Source organism: Microtus pennsylvanicus, chromosome 3 (genome assembly GCF_037038515.1).
Source record: "Microtus pennsylvanicus isolate mMicPen1 chromosome 3, mMicPen1.hap1, whole genome shotgun sequence".
Taxonomy (NCBI): Eukaryota; Metazoa; Chordata; class Mammalia; order Rodentia; family Cricetidae; genus Microtus; species Microtus pennsylvanicus.
This window is the reverse complement of record NC_134581.1, coordinates 115213280-115232580: the sequence shown is the minus strand read 5'-3', so window position 1 is coordinate 115232580 and position 19301 is coordinate 115213280. Positions and strand designations below refer to the sequence as shown.

Sequence of the window (19301 nt, the reverse complement as noted above, 5' to 3'; positions counted from 1 at the left end):
GGCAAGGCAGGAATTCCAAGCAGATAGAGGAGGAGAGTGGAGTCAGAGAGAAGCCATGTAGCTGCCCAAGGAAAAAGACACCTGCGAGAGACCACTGGAACCTTGGTGGTAGGCCACAACCTCGTAGTGATGCACAGATTAATAGAAATGGGTTAATTTAAGTTGTAGAGCTAGCTAAAAATATGCTTAAGCTATTGGACAAACAGTATTGTAATCAATACAGTTTTTGTGTGATTATTTTGGGTCTGGGCATCCGGGAAATTAATAAGCAGGCTCCACCAATATAAGCAGACTAGTTTTATCTTAACTAGACACAAGAGTCATTTTAGAAAAGGGGATCTCAACAGAGAAAATGTTCCCACTAGATTGGCCAGTAGGCAAATTGGTGATGCATTTTCTTGGTTGAAAACTTACATGAGAGGACCCAACATAACACTATCACAAACTGGAGTCACACAAGACCAGCAGGAAGCCATTGGCTTCCAGCTCTAAGGTCAAGTGCTGTTAGGATCACCACCTTTAGGACAAGGAGATCAAACCTGTCCAAGAAGGAAGAGGGTAAGAAATTAAACTCCCTTTTCCTGTTCATAATAGACGTGGTCACATATCACATAGATCAATAAAGCCACAGGTTAAGCAATGATTTCAAGGAGGAAATCTCATGAGGGAACACTTCTCAACATAAGTTAAATACGTACATTATTAAATTATTTCCAATGGCTGATCTATGTGATTTGTATGTATGGGCATATATATACACATTTGTAAGACCAGTAACTGTTCAAATTTTATAATACACTGTGGATTTCAACTCAATTTGAAATGTATTTATTGTTCTTTTGAAGTAGATTGCTTGTTTAACCTCAAGAATATAGATTAATGTTCAGTAATAAAATAGGAAAGTGTGATTTTACTTTTACCATGAGACATTCACTGAATTCTATCAAATGCCTTTAATATCTTCTTCTGAGAAGTATCTTTCAGAGTTTTTGTCCATTATTTACTCATTTTGTTTTCTTGGTACTGATTTAAATTCCTCCCGTATTTTGGGTATCAACTGTGCACGTCAAGTGTGAACTTGCAAGATGCAAAGATTTTCTGCCAGACCTTGATGTGTTCTCACTCTCTCTCTTTGTCTTTGAAATGTGTCTTAGTTTAACAAAAGCCACTTGTATTTTTTTTATTTTGCTTGCTCTGCTTTTTAATATGTATCTAAAACATGTAACATAGTTTTTAATTCTTTTGCCTAAAATTTTGTGTGCATATTTTCAGGTTTGGATTTAGGCTATTACTTCACTTCTAAACGATTAACTATTTTCCTTCTAATCCTTAAATCATTTTATTTTAAGGCACTATGTTAGTTAAGGATTGTGTGCAATCTCTCTCACTGTACATAAAGTTTCAAAGTTCATTGGCCTTTCCTGCTTGTTGATTTTTGTCAGTTTGACACAAACCTGGTCATAGTTTGGAAAAACAAATCTCAATTGATGAGGAATTTCCTGCATCTGGTTAAGCTATAGGTAAGTCTGTGGGAACATTTTCTTGTAACAGTTGATGTGGGGAACAGCCTACTGTAGGTATTGCCAAGCCTGAGGTATAGTCCTGAACTGTATAAGAGGACAGCTGAGCAAGCCATGGGAAACAATCCAGAAACCAGTGGTGCTCTGTAATCTCTGCTTCATTTCCTGCCTTGAATTGCTGCCTTAGCTTCCCCCTGATGATGAACTATACCCTGCAACCCAAATAAAACATGTCCTCGCCAAGTTGTTTTTGGTTACAGTATTTTATCACAATCAAAACCTAAGATACCATCTTTCAATGTACTACCTTTTTTCAAAAAGAAAAATTTTCTAACTTCTTATTGAATTTTGTGTCTTCAAACAATTCTTCAACTTTTATACATTCATCCACAATTTCACCCACAAGATGTCTGCCATTTCCAGGTCTAGTGGATCCCTGAGGACAAACACAGCTGCACACCAGGTCTCTGGACTTAATGAGGGAAGAATTTCACCCATGAGCTGCCCTCTGTTTCAAGCAATTTTTCAATTTTTATACAATCATCCACAATTTTCCAGTTGATAGCACTTTAGTTTTCTTCACAGATTCTACTTGTGCTCATACCTGTCCCACAATGGTTTCTATTCTATTTCCACTGAATGATGTAGGCACGTGGTTCAGGACTAGCAAACCAGAGCACAGTGAAGATCCATGGGTACAATTTAATCAGCTAGAGTACGGTGAGTATCTGTTCAGGTTCTTTTAAAAGACTACTTCATTCCTCTCCTAAAACTTAAGTATATGAATACAGTGTGTCCGCATTGATGGGGGAGTGTCATATATCAATCTGTTGATTTCCTTGGTTAAGCAATAAAGAAACTGCTAGGCCCATTGGATAGGCCCACCCTTAGGTGGGTGGAGTAAACAGAACAGAATGCCGGGAGGAAGAGGAAGTGAGGTGAGACTCCACAGCTCTCCTCTCCGGAGCAGACGCAGGAGAGACGCCATGCTACCTGCTCCAGGGAAGACGCACGCTATGAAGCTCCGACCCAGGATGGACTTAGGCTAGAATCTTCCCGGTAAGCGCACCTAGGGACGCTACATAGATGATTAGAAATGGGCCAGAGCAGTGTTTAAAAGAATACAGTGTCTGTGTAATTATTTGGGGCATAAGCTAGCCGAGCCAGGCGGCTGGGGATTTGGGGATGCAACCCTGCCGCCGCCCCTTATTACTACAGATGGCGCCCACGTGATGGACTAAAACCACTTAAAAAACCTGAGAAGGCTTAAAAATAAGGGAGAGAGAGTTTAACACAGATTTTTGCTGTTTGTTGGTGGCGTGCTGTAGAGAGATTTCCTGATTCGGCAACAGCAGCAGAAAAAATGCTGTGTCATTTCAAAGCGTGGCTTCCTGGGGCTGTGCCGCCAGTGAAAACTCTGGACTATGTTTGTGTTCCCGCTTGGGATCGGAAGGAGAGTGCTCTGAGACCGTGACGATGACTCAGAGCTCCCCGCCTGCTCCTGGGAAGAAGGCAGAATCAGGCTTAGGCAGGCGGAAGAGCATGGCGGATTCCTGCCGCCATACAGAGACGTGTTTTTAGACTGCGCAGTGCTCTGCGTGTCAGATTTGGATGTAACTTGGATGAAAAGAATTTCTGTGCTGCACGCTCAGTCTCAGAATTAAAGTGCTGAGCGCCGCTCCTACCTGGCAGCCCCAGAGCTAGCACAAAATGGTACATCCTCTGTTTTGAAATTTTCCTGACTCAGCAGCAGGAACAAACCTGTGTTGTTTTAAAATGCCGGCTTTCTGGGCCATCCTGCCAGGGCAAACTCTGACTGTTTGAGGCAGGAGGGCCGGCTACCGAGAGAGGACTTGAGTGTTGTCTGTTGTAGCTCTCTGGCTGGCAGGGACCTTGAAATGCCAGTTGTGGCTATAAACATGGCTGCAGCCTGTATATCCGCCATGAGGCTGGAAAGCTAAGGAATGGACTGGATCTAGCTGGCAAAGCCACGCCTTTAGTCCTACTGATATTGCTTGCTAAATTAAGGACTCATGTAGTCAGAAAAAGAGAGATATACAGTAAAGAGAGATTCAAAGACAATGAAAATTTCTGAATGGTTTGAAGTGTGTTAAAAATATATGCAAGCTGAAAGTTGAAGTTCTTAAAGCAAAAAAAAAAAAAAAAAAAAAGGAAGAGAGTTGTTGTGTATACACACCTTTAATCCCAACACTTGGGAGGCAGAGGGAGATAGACCTCTGTGACTTCAAGGTGTGGTGGCACACGCCTTTAATCCCAGTGCCTAGAAGGCAGAGACGAACAGATCTCTGCGAGTTCAAGGTGTAGTAGTGTACGCCTTTAATCCCAATGCCTGGGAGGCAGAGACAGGCGGATCTCTGAGAGTTCAAAGACAGCCTGGTCTACAGGGTTATTCCAGGTCAAAGATATGCGCTCAAAAAGCAAAAAGTTAACCTAGAAATGTTGCAGCTTAGCGCCTAGTGATTTAAAGGTGTAAATCAAAAGTGCTCCTGGATAGTAAAAAATTGCAGATTCACAATAGGACAGATTCAGACCACTAAACGAGTCACACTGTTGGATGAATGTACGTAGGCTTGAGAGAGAGAAGAAAAGGAATATAGAGAATAAAGTTAATGGTTAAAAAAAAAAAAAAAGGTAAAGTCTTTAAAGAGACAGAATAAAGTAAAGTGATAGAGTAAAAATAAGCCGCGTAAAGATGAAAAATTCACAGAGAGTCTGGATTCTTTGTATTATTGTGTTTTCTTTAAAATTTTTGACTGTGAAGGAGCTAAGTACAGAGAGACATTTCATTACATGGGCTGCCAAGCTAAACCAGAATAGATATAAGGGTATTACGATTTCAGAATTTGGGTTTAAGGATATGATGCTTTGGAGAGAGTCTTCTTTTGTTTTCACAGAGGATGAGACTCTATGGATTTCTTCTATTCCAATTTGGTATGATGGACCACGTCCTCCTGAAGGGTTGCTGTGAACATCTTCAGAAAATTGCCTTGCTCAACTGCCAACTGAGATAAACCTGGCACACAGGTTACACCCTAAAATCATTAACGACGCCCCCATTCAGCAGGAAGCAGTTTGGAGAGAAAAAACTGCGCCCATGTTCCCAAATATAGTTTATAAATGTTCTTTTACATTTAAAGGGGGATATGATATAGGTATGAATAATTTGCATTAGTATAGATTTTGCTTTATTTATAGAGATTCAAGGTCAATTTTGTTATATGTATAAATGTTTCTGATGTAACTTTTACTTGATAACTGTTTTGTTATATGTAATTTTGCTATGTTAAGGTTAAAGCCTTCCTTTTTTTGTTTAAACAGAAAAAGGGGAAGTGATGGGGGAGTGTCATATATCAATCTGTTGATTTCCTTGGTTAAGCAATAAAGAAACTGCTAGGCCCATTGGATAGGCCCACCCTTAGGTGGGTGGAGTAAACAGAACAGAATGCCGGGAGGAAGAGGAAGTGAGGTCAGACTCCGCAGCTCTGCTCTCCTGAGCAGACGCAGGAGAGACGCCATGCTACCTGCTCCAGGGAAGACGCACACCATGCCCCAGCTCCGACCCAGGATGGACTTAGGCTAGAATCTACCCGGTAAGCGCACCTAGGGGCGCTACACAGATGATTAGAAATGGGCTAGTCCAGGTGTGAGAATTAGCCTAGAAGAGAATGGGCCAAGCAATGTTTAAAAGAATACAGTGTCCGTGTAATTATTTCGGGGCATAAGCTAGCCGGGCAGGGCAAGCGGCTGGGGTGTTTGGGGACGCAACCCTGCTGCCGCCCCATATTACTACATCCGCATCTACCACAAGAAGTATGAAAATGAAAACAATTCACAAAAGGTAAGGCAGACCCATAGAAGGAAAGTAGCTATCAAGATTTTAGTTTAAGCCTGAGACTGACTTTCCTCCCAAACATTCCAGAAATATATCCTAAAATCCCCATGCTTGTTAAACTAATTTGGCTGGATGATCAGGCACATAAACAAATCAATGTTGTGTGTTTTCCTGATGTGTTCTGTATCTTATACAGTGTAATAGTTACTGTTATTCTGCTATGTTAAAATAGTAAGATGGGCAAACACATAAAAAATATAGTTTTTGTTTCTTTTATAGATTTTATATTTTACATAGATACATAAAGTCCCCTAAATATATAATTTATGCATATTTGGCCCGGTATTAGAAAGGAGACTAGGGGAGTAAATATCAGAAGAGAGCACAGAGAAGGGGTGTGGAAAGGTGGATATGTCACAGGACAGGATAAACTTGAATAAAATTGTCATTATGAAACTCAGCATACCTATGCAATATAAATACATGCCAGTCCTAAAAAGCACACAAACATTCACACATAAATTTTATTTTCAAAAGAAGACATATTACCTTTTTTCATCCTGCTGGAAAATTTTAGGAAATCCTGATTTTTCATGCAAGAATATTTGAGGATATTGCTTGATGAATGTATTGTGAGCTGTCAAATTAAGGGAAGAATGTCGGCTTAAGAAAAAGAGAGAAAATAAGTGTAAGTATAACACACAATAATTGCTTTAAAAGAGCTTTAATACTATATATTAACTCTGTATCAATTTTATTTCAAGCATTTTTTACTGCAACTGAACAAAGCTCTTATTTAATATAACATAATGAAAGTTACTCCAAAATGATTCTGAATTCTCTTACAAACTTGTAACCTAAGAGTGTAGTTTTCTAAATTTTTGCAATGATTAATAAAAACGTCATACACTATTATTTAAGTCTGTAGTAAAGAACTGTTGTGTGAAAAATCTCAGCATTTCCCACTCTGGAATAATGTAGGATAGGTTTGATAAGTGGAAGTTCAGTTATCTTTCACTGATAAATCATCAACTCCTTTTGTGGATAAGGGTAGACTTTTCTACTTTAAATGCCCTCTCCTACATGATTCTTCCACTATAGACATAACAATAAAAAAAAGCTATGGAAATAGGGCAAATTGTCATAAAATGTTGGATAATAGCTGTTGTTTCTAGAAAATCTGCCCCATTCAATTTTCAAGTGACCACCATCTAAAATATTGTCAATACCCCAAATGCTAAACATTCATCTTGATAGCTCATTTCAATAATTAGTAAAAATAGCCATATTCAAATTGAACATTCACAAAATCTTGGTCAATATTTGCTTCATGGTAATGAATAAAAAAATCCCTCAATGAAAGTCTTTTTTTTGTTTTCTTGTCAATGCAAGCAGTGACACATTGAAATATTTGCAGCAATTTCTTTTTCTCTGGGCTATCTTTTCTAAAACATTGTATTGATATTTCACACAAAATAAATTACATATAACTTAAAATCTTATTTTATTTACCTCGATTCAAAAAGTAAAATGTAAGTGTGATTTAATACTTTGGGCATTTTAGTTCTTTTCTCACACCATGTATATATACTGATTAAGTATCTACTCAATTTTTAAATCTGTGCACTTATGTTTGTGGAGGATTTCCAAAGATCTCCCATATGTGTATTTGGAAACTCACATTCAGTTAAGGACTTGTTCTATCCCATATACTGAAGTAAGCTTTCATTGCATATTTGTATAACCTACTGATGTTGATATATAAATATTTACATATAAAATACTATTACTTTAATAGTCACACCATATAACTAGGATGTGAGAGATATATAATAAAAATTAAAATTTAACTGACTCGAAGTCCCATTTTCTTAACCTCTAGGATATGGTGACCCAAGTAAAAATGCAAATTATTTCTTGTTATATCAGGCCATATTTTAACCAATTTACATATAGCACAACATTTAATTCTTACATGTCTGTTTGTTTCAATACTCTTATCCACATTTCATACATGTAGAACTTGAGATTCAAAGATATAGTAGTATTTCTTCTTTATTTACATGTAGACCATGGTTTCTGTTCTTAGAACATTATCTGAACTGTGAATTGGACCGATCGCCTTAGGAATGGATTAAAAATAATTTCTCTCAATTTACTTTTGTCTATCACCTTCTACAGGTGTGACAGATATCTCCTTAACCTAATTCCTGGAAATTTCCAACATAAATTGGATGGTATACATGAATCCAGTTTTTACCATTTGGCCATTTGAAAACAATGTGTCCAAGCAGTGCTATCAAGTGCTATGTCTGGGGATGGCATAATTCTCAGCAAATCCACAAGTGTCCTTATGATACTGATGATATGTGTTCTATGCCAGAAAAAAAATTACACTGATAGTATATTCCTACCTCTGTATCTCCTATATTCAAAAACCATGACACTAAATGATTAAAGTACACAAGAAGGTACAATAAGGGAAGAATTGGTAAAGTGAAGCAAGCATGCTCTCAAAAGGGATCCGTGGCCCATTCATTAAAAGTAACAAAATATCTTTGAGTAACTCTAACAAAACAAGTGTATGGCAAGTGTAACCTGTATGACAAGAACTTTAAAACTTGGAAGAAAGAAATTGAAGACACCAGAAAATGGAAAGACCTCCTATACTCCTGAGTAGGTAGAATTAACAGAGTAAAAATGACAATCTTAACAAAAGCAATCTACAGATTCAATGCAATGCCCAGAAAAATTCTTCGCAGATCTTAAAAGAACAATACTCAACTCTCTGTATGGAAAAGCAAAAAAAAAAAAAAAAAAAAAAAACTAGGATAGCCAAAATAATCCTGTACAGCAAAGGAACTTCTGAAGGTATCACAATCCCTGACTTCAAACTGTACTACAGAGCTACAGCAATGAAACAGTCTGGTGTTAGCATAGAAACAGACAGGAGGACGAATTGAATCAAATCAAACACCTGGATACCAATCCACACACCTGATTTTTGACAAAGAAGCAAAAAGCTTATAATGTAAAAAAGAAAGCATATTCAGCAAATGGTGTTGGTGTAACTGAATATGAACATGTAGAAAAATGAAAATAGATCCATATCTGTTGCCATGCACAAAACTCAAGTCCAAATGGAAAAAGACCTCAACATACAGTCAACCACATTGAACCTCATAGGAGAGAAATTGAGAAGTACACTTGAATACTTTGGCATAGGAGACCACTTCCTAAGCCCAGTAGCACAGACATTGAGAGTAACAATTAATAAATGGGACCTACTGAAACTGAGAAGTTTCTGTAAAGAAAAGGATATTATGGTCAACAATACAAAACAGCAGACTACAGAATGAGAAAAGATCTTCACTAACCCCACATCCAACAGAGGGCTGATCTCCAAAATATACAACAAACTCAAGAAGTTAGCCATCAAAAGAACAAATTATCCAATAAAAAATGGGGTACAGAACTAAACAAAGAACTCTCAACAGAGAAACCTCAGTGGCTGAAAGACATTTTAAAAATGCTCAACATCTTTACCCATCAGAGAAATACAAATCAAAACAACCTGAGATTCCATCTTACACCTGTAAGAATGTCCAAGAACAAAAACACTAATGACAGCTTATGCTGGATAGGATGTGGGGTAAAGAGAACATTTCTCCATTGCTGGTGGGAATACAAACTGGGTACAGCTGCTTTGGAAATCAGTATGGCAGTTTCTCAGAAAATTAGAAAACAACCTACCTTAAGACCCAGCAATACCAATTCTGAGTATATACCCAAAGGATGCTCAATCGTACCACAAGGACATGTGCTCAACTATGTTCTTAGCAGCATTATTTGTCATACCAGAACCTGGAAACAAACTAAATGCCCCTTAAATGAAGAATGCATAAAGAAAATGTGGTACATTTACACAATGGAGTACTACACAGTGGAAAAAGAAAATAACATCTTAAAATTTGCAAGCAAATGCATGGATCTAGAAAACATCATATTGAGTGAGGTATCCAGACCCAGAAATACAAATATAGTATGTACTCACTCATGAGTGGCTTTTAGACATAAAATGACGAAAAGACAGCCTACAATTCACAACCAAAAAGAACCTAGACAATAAACAGGACCCTAAGAGAGACTCACATAGATCTAATCTACATGGGAAATAGAAAAAGACAAGATCCACTGAGTAAATTGGGAGTGTGGGGACCATGGGAAAGGATAAAAGGGGAGGGGAAAGTGAGAGAGAGGAGTGGTGCAAAATATACAGCTTAGTAAAAACAAAAAATGAAAATTGTACTTTATACATACATATATGTACATCTATAAATACAACAAAAAGAATTGTAAGTTAATATAAAATATAATATAATACCTGAACTTTAGGCAATTGATGTCTGTTTTTTAAACTATAAAATAAAGTAAAAGACTTCTCAAATTATGTATTTTGATTTGAGAAACAAGAATTAAATAGAATCTGTTTGAAAGAAATATTATTACTTCACTTTCACAACAATAGGAGCAGGTGAAGATTGACACAGGTTAACTGAATAAATATATATGTATCTTCATATTGGAAATTATCCTCAAAATACAAAATAAGTTAAAGAAAATGCTATGTAATGATACAAATGAATTTAAGTCCTTTATCTAATTAAAAATATCATTCTCTCAGTGCTTTTCAGATCTTGCATTACAGCACCTCTAGTCAATCTTCTCTACATTTATTTTAAAACTAACTTAAAAACTATTTTAAAACCATAAATCTCTTGCAATGAACTCACTTGATCATCTGTCTCATTTATGTGCAGAATTTGCTAACCAACAAAAAGTTCATATTCAAATGGCATTTTATAAAGATAGACATACATATAATCACAACCAGCGAACCATAAAGCTTCATTCTTTACTTCTCTCTTTCAAGACATTCATAAAGAAAATTTAAAAGATGTTTCTGAAATCCTAACTAAAATATGACTTTAAGAGGTATTTTAAAGAAGAGAGAAAAAATCTGTAAACTCAAGGCATTTTGTTAACATAAACAGGAGTGAAGAAAGATGGGGGTGTAGGAAGAGAGTGGTTATGGTTTTATAATTTCAAAAGTGCAACTGAAGGAAAAGTATTACAGCTGTGGTGATTTGAATAAGAATGAGCCCCATAGGCGTATGTGTGTGGCTGTTTGGTCTCCAGTTGATGAACTGTTTGGAAACAATTACATGTTGTCTTTTATGTCCTTGTTAGAGGAAGTATGTCAGTGGTGGGTGGATTTTGATGTTTCAGTGTTCCATTCAAGCCCAGTTTCTCTCTCTGTCTCTGTCTCTGTATCTCTCTCTTTCTGCCTGCCCTTCATGAAGTAAAGCTCTCAGCTACTGTTCCAGTGCCATGATTGTCTGCTTCCCACCACAAAGAACATGGAGTAACCCTCTAAAATGGTAACCACGCCAATTAGAGACTTTGTTTTAGAAGAGTTTCCTTGGTTGTGATGTCTCGTCACAGCAATAGAGCAGTAATTGAGACAGAAATAGGTATCATTGCTATGATAGACCTGATAATGTTATTTGTTGGAAGACTATGGAAGATTTTTAAGACTTTGGAATAGAAAAGTAGTTGAGTACTTAAAAAGACACTTAAGGGCTCATCCTAGGAATAGCACAGGAGATAATAGAATAGAGGGTGATTCGGACTATAGAAGCCTTGCTCCAGAGGTTTCAAAGGGAAAAACTATTAGTAAGTGACCTACAGAACATTCTTGAGATGTTTTGGCAAAGAATATGGCTGCTTTATGCCCTTGTCCTAAGATCTGTCTGAGGTTAAATTGAAGAAATTTGGATTAATGTTATTGGCAGAGATTCTGAGACAGCCTAGCAGTGACAGTATTATGTACTGATCATTCTTACGAAGATCTACAATGAAAAAGCAACCAGGGTACAAACCAGGGCTCAGTTTAAAGAGAAAAAGAGCACCAGGAAATGTAACACTAGCCAAATCATAGCTCAAGGACATAAAAGGTTTAAAACAATCACTTACTCAAAATGGAATAAAGAGAGTGATGCCCTCAGGGCAAGACCCCAAACAGCTGAGCTTCCAACTTGGGAAAAGAAATTAAAGGAAAGCTTAAGTAGCAGAGAAAACAATCAACAGGAGAAAGCCTATGCAAATGTAATTCAAGGAGGACGCCAAGGTTCTCCAGCACTAGCAAGCAGAATAACTATGCAGTTTAGGCAAGGTGATTTTGGATTGAGAATCAATAATATAGGAAAGTGTTTGTGGACTCTTGGTGTGGGAGGTCCTTCTGTCTATCTGTTGCCTTTTTGGTTAATGAATAAAAAAACTGCCTTGGCCTGTTGTTAGGGCAAAGATTAAGTAGGTGGGGGAAAACTGGACTGAATGTTGGGAGAAGGAAGGCAGAGAGAGGAGAAGCCCCTGCCGGAGACAGACACAGGATGGAATTTTACCAAGTAAGCCACTGCAGTGGTGATACACAGATTAATAAAAATGAGTTAAATTAATATGTAAGATTTAGCTAATAAGAAGTTAGAGCTCATAGGCCAAGCAGTGATCTAATTAATACAGTTTCTATGTGATTATTATGGGAGTCTGGGCAGCTGGGAAACAAACAAGTGGCCTCCTGCAACAGACTCTTTCTTTATTGTTAAGAAAAGCTGCTTAGTCCAGGCTTGTGTAGGGCAATACAAGGATCATTGGGTGAATAGGTGAAGGTGAAGTCTGGATTGCATTGGAGACCCTAAGATGCTGGAGATGCCAGAGCCATGGGGTACTTGGCAAAGAAAGTTTTTAACAAGCTGTAGAACCAGTCCAAGAGAAAGAAGTTTGCTGCAGTCAGAAAATCTAGAAGGAGAGAGCTATCTAATTTTGACAGCAGACATGGAGCTGTAGAATGTGTAGTATCCCCTGCTGGGTAGTCTCGCTTTGCTCTAGTATTTTCTCTCTTTTGGACAGGCAATGGGTATTCTGTGACACTGTATGTTGGAAATATGTGATCTGCTTTTTGCTTTTGTTTGTACATGGGTTTCAGTTAAGAGATTTTCTTGAGTCTATGAAGAGATTTAGAATTCAGACTGTGAATGACTATAGAGACTTTTGAATGTAGACTGAAAGCATTTTGTATTATGATATGGCTACAAGCCTATAGCACCCAGTGAGTGGAAATGTAGTAGTCTGAGCAAAAATAGTTCCATATGCTCGTTATTTGACTGCTTGGTGCCCAGTTAGTGGAACTGTTTGGGAAGGGTTAGGAGATACATATTTTGGAGTAGATGTGGTCTTGTTAGAGGAAGTGTGACACTGGGCATAGGCTTTGAGGTTTTAAGAGCCCATGCAGCATCTCTTTCTAGATGCCTGCAGATCAGGATGTGAAGCTCCCAACTTCCAGTGCCATGCCTGTCTGTTTCCCCCATGATGATAATGGTCTAACCCTCTAAAACTGTAACCAAACTCCCAACTAAATGCTTATTTTTATAAGAGATGTCTTGGTCATGGTGTCTCTTCAGAGAAATAGAACAATAATTAAAACAGCAGAAAAACACATTTTAAAGGTCTGTTTTCAATTCTCCTGCCTCTTAGAAATTCTAAGCTCTGATTGGGAATCAGTCTACCTCAAGACCTAACAATACCATTCTTGGACATATACCCAAAAGATGCACACTCATATCATAAGGACAGAGATGGAGAGCAAGGAAAAAGATATCTTGATTGAAGGAGCTGTTATGGGGCTAGATATAAACCTGGTACGAGGAAAATTCCCAGGAATCCACAAGGATGACCCTAGCTAAGACCCTAAGCAATAATAGAGAGGGTACTTGAACTGACCTTCCCCAATAATCATCAATAATCAGATTGATGAGTGCCTTAATTGTCATCATAGAAAATTTATCCAGAAGCTGATGGAAGCATATGCAGAGATCCACAGCTAAGATTAGGCTGAGCTCCCAGAGTCCAGTCGAAGAGAGGAAGGAGCAATAATATGAGAAAGGGATAAAGATTATCCTGGGGATAATCACAGAAACAGTTGACCTGAGCTAGAGCAGCTCACTGACTCTAACTGACAGCTGAGGAACCTGCATAGGCCCAAACTTGGGTTGTTAAGTAAAAACTGTGTGACTTGGGGCGGTCTGTGGGACCACTGGCAATGGAACCAGGATTTATCCCTAGTGCTTGAACTGACTTTTTGAGGACCATTGTCTTTGGAGGGATACCTTGCTCAGTCTAGATATAGGAGGTAGGGCTTTGGTCTTGCCTCAAAACAATGTGCCAGACTTTGTTGACTCCCCAGGGTAAGGCTACCCTCTTTAACGAGTGGATGGGGGTGAAGAGGGTGGAAGATCGAGGGTCGCAAGAGAAGGGAAAGAGGAGGAAACTGGGATTGGTATGCAAAATGAGAAAAGGTTGTTTTAAAATAAATAAATAAATAAAACGAAAATGAAATTCTAAGCTCTGAAAAGAACTAGTTCCTATTCCCTTTCTCTAGAGCACTGCGAACAGACATCCCTGTGCCTATCTCAAGGGCTTGCCTCACTCAATATTTGTGCTTTTAACCACTTACCTCTTTCTCCTTATGATTACTTTTTGAGTACCAAAAAGGAGCAAGTTTGGAATGAGTTATGTTTATTCCATAGTAAATTGGTTTCCTTAAAATAGGAGATATATATATGTGTGTGTGTATATATATATATACTTTTGAATATATAGAAATAAACCCCAGGTTTCAAATGTATTTATCCATGTAGTAAATCAGGGACCTGTGAGAGATAGCACATTCTCATATTATACTTTATCCATAAAAAAGCAGAGGTATTGCTTTCTGTTTGACAGAAAAGGAAACTCATAACTACCTTACCTGCTCTGTAGTCCTCTAATGTGGCATAAGGCATTCAACTGACCATAATTAATGGTCTTGTTTAGTTTCAGGCCTGCAAAAAGAAATGAATTAAAGCTTAAGTAATTTTCTGTTATCTTATTAAGCAGGTATGTAAATAGTACTTAATTGTAAACATTCATCATACTAAAAAAATTCAGTGATCATGAAGTAAGATATTGTATTCACAGTCTTGAATAAACAAGCAAAATTCAGCATGAGGATTAAGGTAAGTATATAATTCTCTTTTAAGATGTGTTTTGGTCATATCTACTCCTGACATCTTCCTCTTTTCTCCTCCTTGTCTCCTCCATCTATCATTCCCCAGTGAACTTCAAATATATTTTCCTTATAATTTATGGAGTCTAATTAGTGTACATTTTAGTATGGATATCAGACCATTTACTAGAAATAAGCAACTACTAAAGGCCACACCCTTGAAAAAAATTTTTCTCTCTCCCAGAAGCTATCAATTGCTTATAGATCTCAAAATAGGTGTAGCCTCTCTTCAGTCCATGTTGTACAGGTCTTATGCAGGAAGCCATAGCTGCTTTGAGTTCATGAGTGCAGTTGTCCATTCATGGCCATAAGACACAATTTTCTAGCAGTGATCCTTGTCCTCTGGCCCTGCCAATCTTTCTGGCACCTCTTATGCAATGAATCCCAAGCCTTTGTGTGATATAACTGTGCCACTTAGGGATAAGTATCCCATAGTTACATGTTGACCAGTTGTGGGGTCTCTGATTAAGCACTGTCCACCAACAAAGAAAAATAAAAAAGTTGCTCAGGTGAAGTGTGTGAACAGCTCTAATCTTTTAGTATGAGTATTTAGAAGACACTTTGATACTATGTCAATTTAACAAACAGTAATAGTCAATTTTCCCCTAGGGTCTATGACCAGTTCTACAGCCAGATTTGCCATGCCATGCATGACTTTCCTCCTATAAAGTACGCTTTAATTCCAATTGAAAAGTCATTGGTATCCCAATGACCTTCATACCACTGTTGTACCATGACCATATCTTCCCATACCAGTGAATATTATCGCTCACAGAGTACACAGCTAGAAAAGATTATTGATGTTTCTCTTCAAACTGCTTGAATGAAATTTCTGTCCCTATTAAAGCTAGCCAGAATTTCAGAGTCATAAAATCAAAATTTGTATGGACCCCGGACGACTTCAAAATTAAACAGCATGACAATACTCTATTCTAAGTATGAAACTAAAATAAAGGGAATGCAGGCAGAAAACTCATTACTACCCTAACAGCATAGACTTTAATAAATCTGAAACTACTATTCACATGATTTAGGTATTTCCCCACCCATATTTCTCAGGTAAACTTTAGCCAATGAAAGTGTTTGGTAAACAGAGAACCACTCACATTCCAGAACCAGTTGCTTCCCCCAGCCCTCCTTCAACTACTCAGTGCCAGCAGTCAAATACAAATACAAAGCCCCTTTAAAGCCTGTGCCTTCAAGGCCTGCTCTTTCTTTTCCATCTTCCTTCAGAGGCATCCTTTTATCCTCCCCTCCTCCAATCCTACCTGCCCCACCACCACCCACAGCCTTCCTTGGCCCTCCCATCTGAAAACCCTAACAAAAAGACTGTATGATTTAGTTTTAGTGTCATATAGAATTATATTCATTTTAAATAAATCAACTTATAACTTTTATATACATAAAATATTTGACAACCTATTATTTCTGGTGTGATCTACATAAAATGTTAATCCTAATAAACTAGAGCTTTAAGCACATGGATTAGAAAGAGACCTGTATGAAATACATATTAATTCATATTCCTCATGTGGTTTACTCATAGGCTCAGTAATAACTCCAGTGAGTGGTATGGAAAAGAGCAGAACATCCCAGAGATTTGGGGAAGAGCTTTAATCTGAGAAATTCTGACCAAGAAAAGCAGACTCAAAAAACTAGAATATTATCTTTCAGTTAGGACAATCTACAAAATAATTATAGAATAAAGATTTTAAGAATAAGAATTGCTAGCAAAGAGTAAAGAAATTAAAATTCCACTTGTTTATTTTATCTTTTACAGAAATACTTGCGTGAAAAATAAGCTAACAGGAGACCAAGTTTTCATGCTTAGCTTGGAACAAAACAATAAGCTAAAACAGCACGGACTATGCAGCACTTACAGGCTTGTAGAAAACTTAATTCATCAAAATATCTCTTCATCATTGAACGTCTGCTCTTACAAGAGTTCTTATATGAAGTTTTATCCGAGTAATAGATGTTGTCTTTGAAAGCAGATTGTTTAAAAATGAAAAGACTAAACTTTCAATGTGAAATTACAACTATGGATAGACCAGATGTTGATCTTTCCTACTGATGAAATTTATTACAGGGATAAAACTTACTTTCCAAAGCTGCAAAGTTTACATTTTTTTCTAGACTTGTTTTTCACTTATGAAATGCTTTGGCCCAGCTTTTGACAAAAACAACAGGGGCTTAACCTCAGAATGGGGTCAAAACCTGGGCTTTTAACCTGAGTATGTATGAAAAATACTTTGAAGCTCACAACTATAAATTAATCCTACGCTAGAAACCCACCACACAATTAAAAATTCAATTGTATACAGTCAAATTGGGCATTAGTCTACTGGATATTATTAAAATGGAAAAATTCTACTGTTGTATGTTAATATATTTGTTCCAAATTAATTTATTTTCATTTTTCTGTCATATAATAAAGTAAGTATTCATGGATTGTTCTCTTAATAAAAAGTGGTCAGACACACACAGTATTTATCAAGATTTACATATTTAATTGCTTTCTCTCCATTTTATTTCCTAAAAATATCTTTACCCAACACTCAAATAAAAATGTTCAGAAAAATAGTTTATATTTAAAAATTATTAAACAATTATATTGTGCATATTGGAGATCACCTCATGATGCTACCGGGCAGGTAGGCAGTAAAAAGGCTATCATAGTGAAGTTGATTATCTGAACATACTTTTATTTGCCAATAGAGAAGCCAACACACACACATTTAACAAAATCCCTAACAGAATACAACTACTAATTTTGTTTCTTATCATAAGAGCAATTTTAATCAAATCTTTAACTCTCAGTAAAAAGAATTCCCAGAATAGTATAGCTGTTGAAGAAATGTCACAATGACCCTGTGGAAATGTCCAAGTACAGTCACTTGAAAAACAGAAGGCTGAGACCTCTTCAATGGGTTTCTGTGCACAATAATAATTAAACCAACAGCAAGTAGAACCTTTCTTTCTATAATTATCAGTGCACAAATATGAGTTTGGTAGCCTTACTAACATAAAGGTTAACAACAAACTTTTGCAGACTTTATATTGTAGTAAGAAAATGTTGAACTCTAGCACAAGACTGGAGTATTAAGAAGAAGCTGAACAGAAGAAAATTAAAGGATTGTAAGCATGACTAAATATTTTTATATACTTGGATAAGTGGTCCAAATCTTGGAAAAGTCTATATATGTTAAGAGTTCATTCAGACTACTTGTGTTAATGGTCAATAAGAAACTTATTTACATCTTTTTATCTGATTTTTATTGTTTCATAAAATTCTGAACTTAATCTTTCAAATAATATTGAATAAACATAGCACTTGATACAACTAAATAAACCATTAAGATGGGCCTACTTTCAAACCATGAACCTTGAATCATATTTGTTTGCTACCTACCTTAGTTGACGCTAGCTCCAGAATGGTGATCTGCAAGCCAGCTTTGTTTCTGAGCCTCCTTTGCCTGGAAAATAGCTTTGTTCCTCTCCTATTTCTTTCTCTGACTCCATTCATCTCCACACCTAGAGGCACAGTTTTGTTGACAAGTGACCTTTGTCAAATAAATACCACCTTCGTCACCTATTTCCACTTCTGCCTGCTTCCTTCTCCTCACCCACAAGTCTACTTCCATCCTATTTGTGTTTCAGGAGGCATCTTTTAATGGTGGAATTAAACAGCTAATGTTCCAGCTTTACCTGGCCCCACTCCAGCACTAACGCAGGCCAGCTTCTTACATTAGAAATACAACCATAGAAAACAATCTCACATGCACAAGTGAGATGCAAAAACAAAAACATGAATGACGAAGACAGACTATCACCAAATCTACTAGTCCTGTAAAAATGTTAAGAGAAATTTACCTATATGAACGCAGAACACTGAATCCAATGAACAATACATACTATTTTTAAAGAATTCAAGGAGTTTTATAAAAAGACACAAACAGTGCAATGAACTTCAAGAGAATAACAATACGTACCTGAAAAAATAAAAATATATGGTGGAGCAAAATGACAAAGAAAGCTTGAAATTTAAAGTCAGACTTGAATAAAGAGTTGGAAATATTAACAAGAATTCAGCTATAATAAAAATACAACTAAAAATCTCACCAACTCCAGTTGGACAGGGAAGGAACCAGCATAGGAAGAAATTAGACCCTCTGAATACAGTTGACAGTTGTATGACTGGGAAAGACTACGGTGCCCACCAGGATTGGCTTTTTGAGAACCCATTCTCTTTGGGTGGATAACTTGGTCAGCCTAGATATAGTAGGGAGGGCCTCACCTTCTCTGAGGAGTGGATGGGGTGGAGAGGGGGTGAAAGTAGAGTGAATAAAAGGAGAGGAGGGAGTAAGAACTGGGATGGGTGTGTAAAATGAAAAAAGATAGTTTGCTTCTTTTAAAAAAATAAAATTGAAAAAAAGGGGGGGAAAAAAGAAAAAGCAAGGTTCAACTATGAGTTGTCTCCGTGAAATATCTGATAGTTGCAAAGACATCCAAAACTGATAGCAATCAGCACACCAAGAGAATCTAAGCTGTAAACAAGATAGCATAGCTGTACTCATATTTTATAAAGTACATGTCAATAAAAAACTATAGAAAAGATATAAAGGTGATTATTGAGGTAAAGTGTCAAAAACCTAATTTGAAACAACAACAACAAAAACAGATTTTTTTTATTAAATGGTGTTGAGGACACTGGATATCCACCTGGAAAAGAACTGGATTGATTCATATCTCACATGTATAAGAA

The 19301-nt window shown here is 37.0% G+C and overlaps 1 protein-coding gene across 2 annotated transcripts in view; it reads right to left on the bottom strand.

The window, feature by feature from the left end:
- Positions 1-19301, bottom strand: part of Cnbd1 (cyclic nucleotide binding domain containing 1) — a 249320-nt gene that overhangs the window by 222296 nt on the left and 7723 nt on the right. For both annotated transcript variants that reach the window (XM_075968028.1, XM_075968029.1), the window contains exons 2-3: positions 14240-14312; positions 5923-6036 (exon numbers count right to left, since the gene is read on the bottom strand). In XM_075968028.1, coding sequence (XP_075824143.1) covers positions 5923-6036; positions 14240-14312 — 187 coding nt within the window. The remainder of the gene's footprint in view (positions 1-5922; positions 6037-14239; positions 14313-19301) is intronic.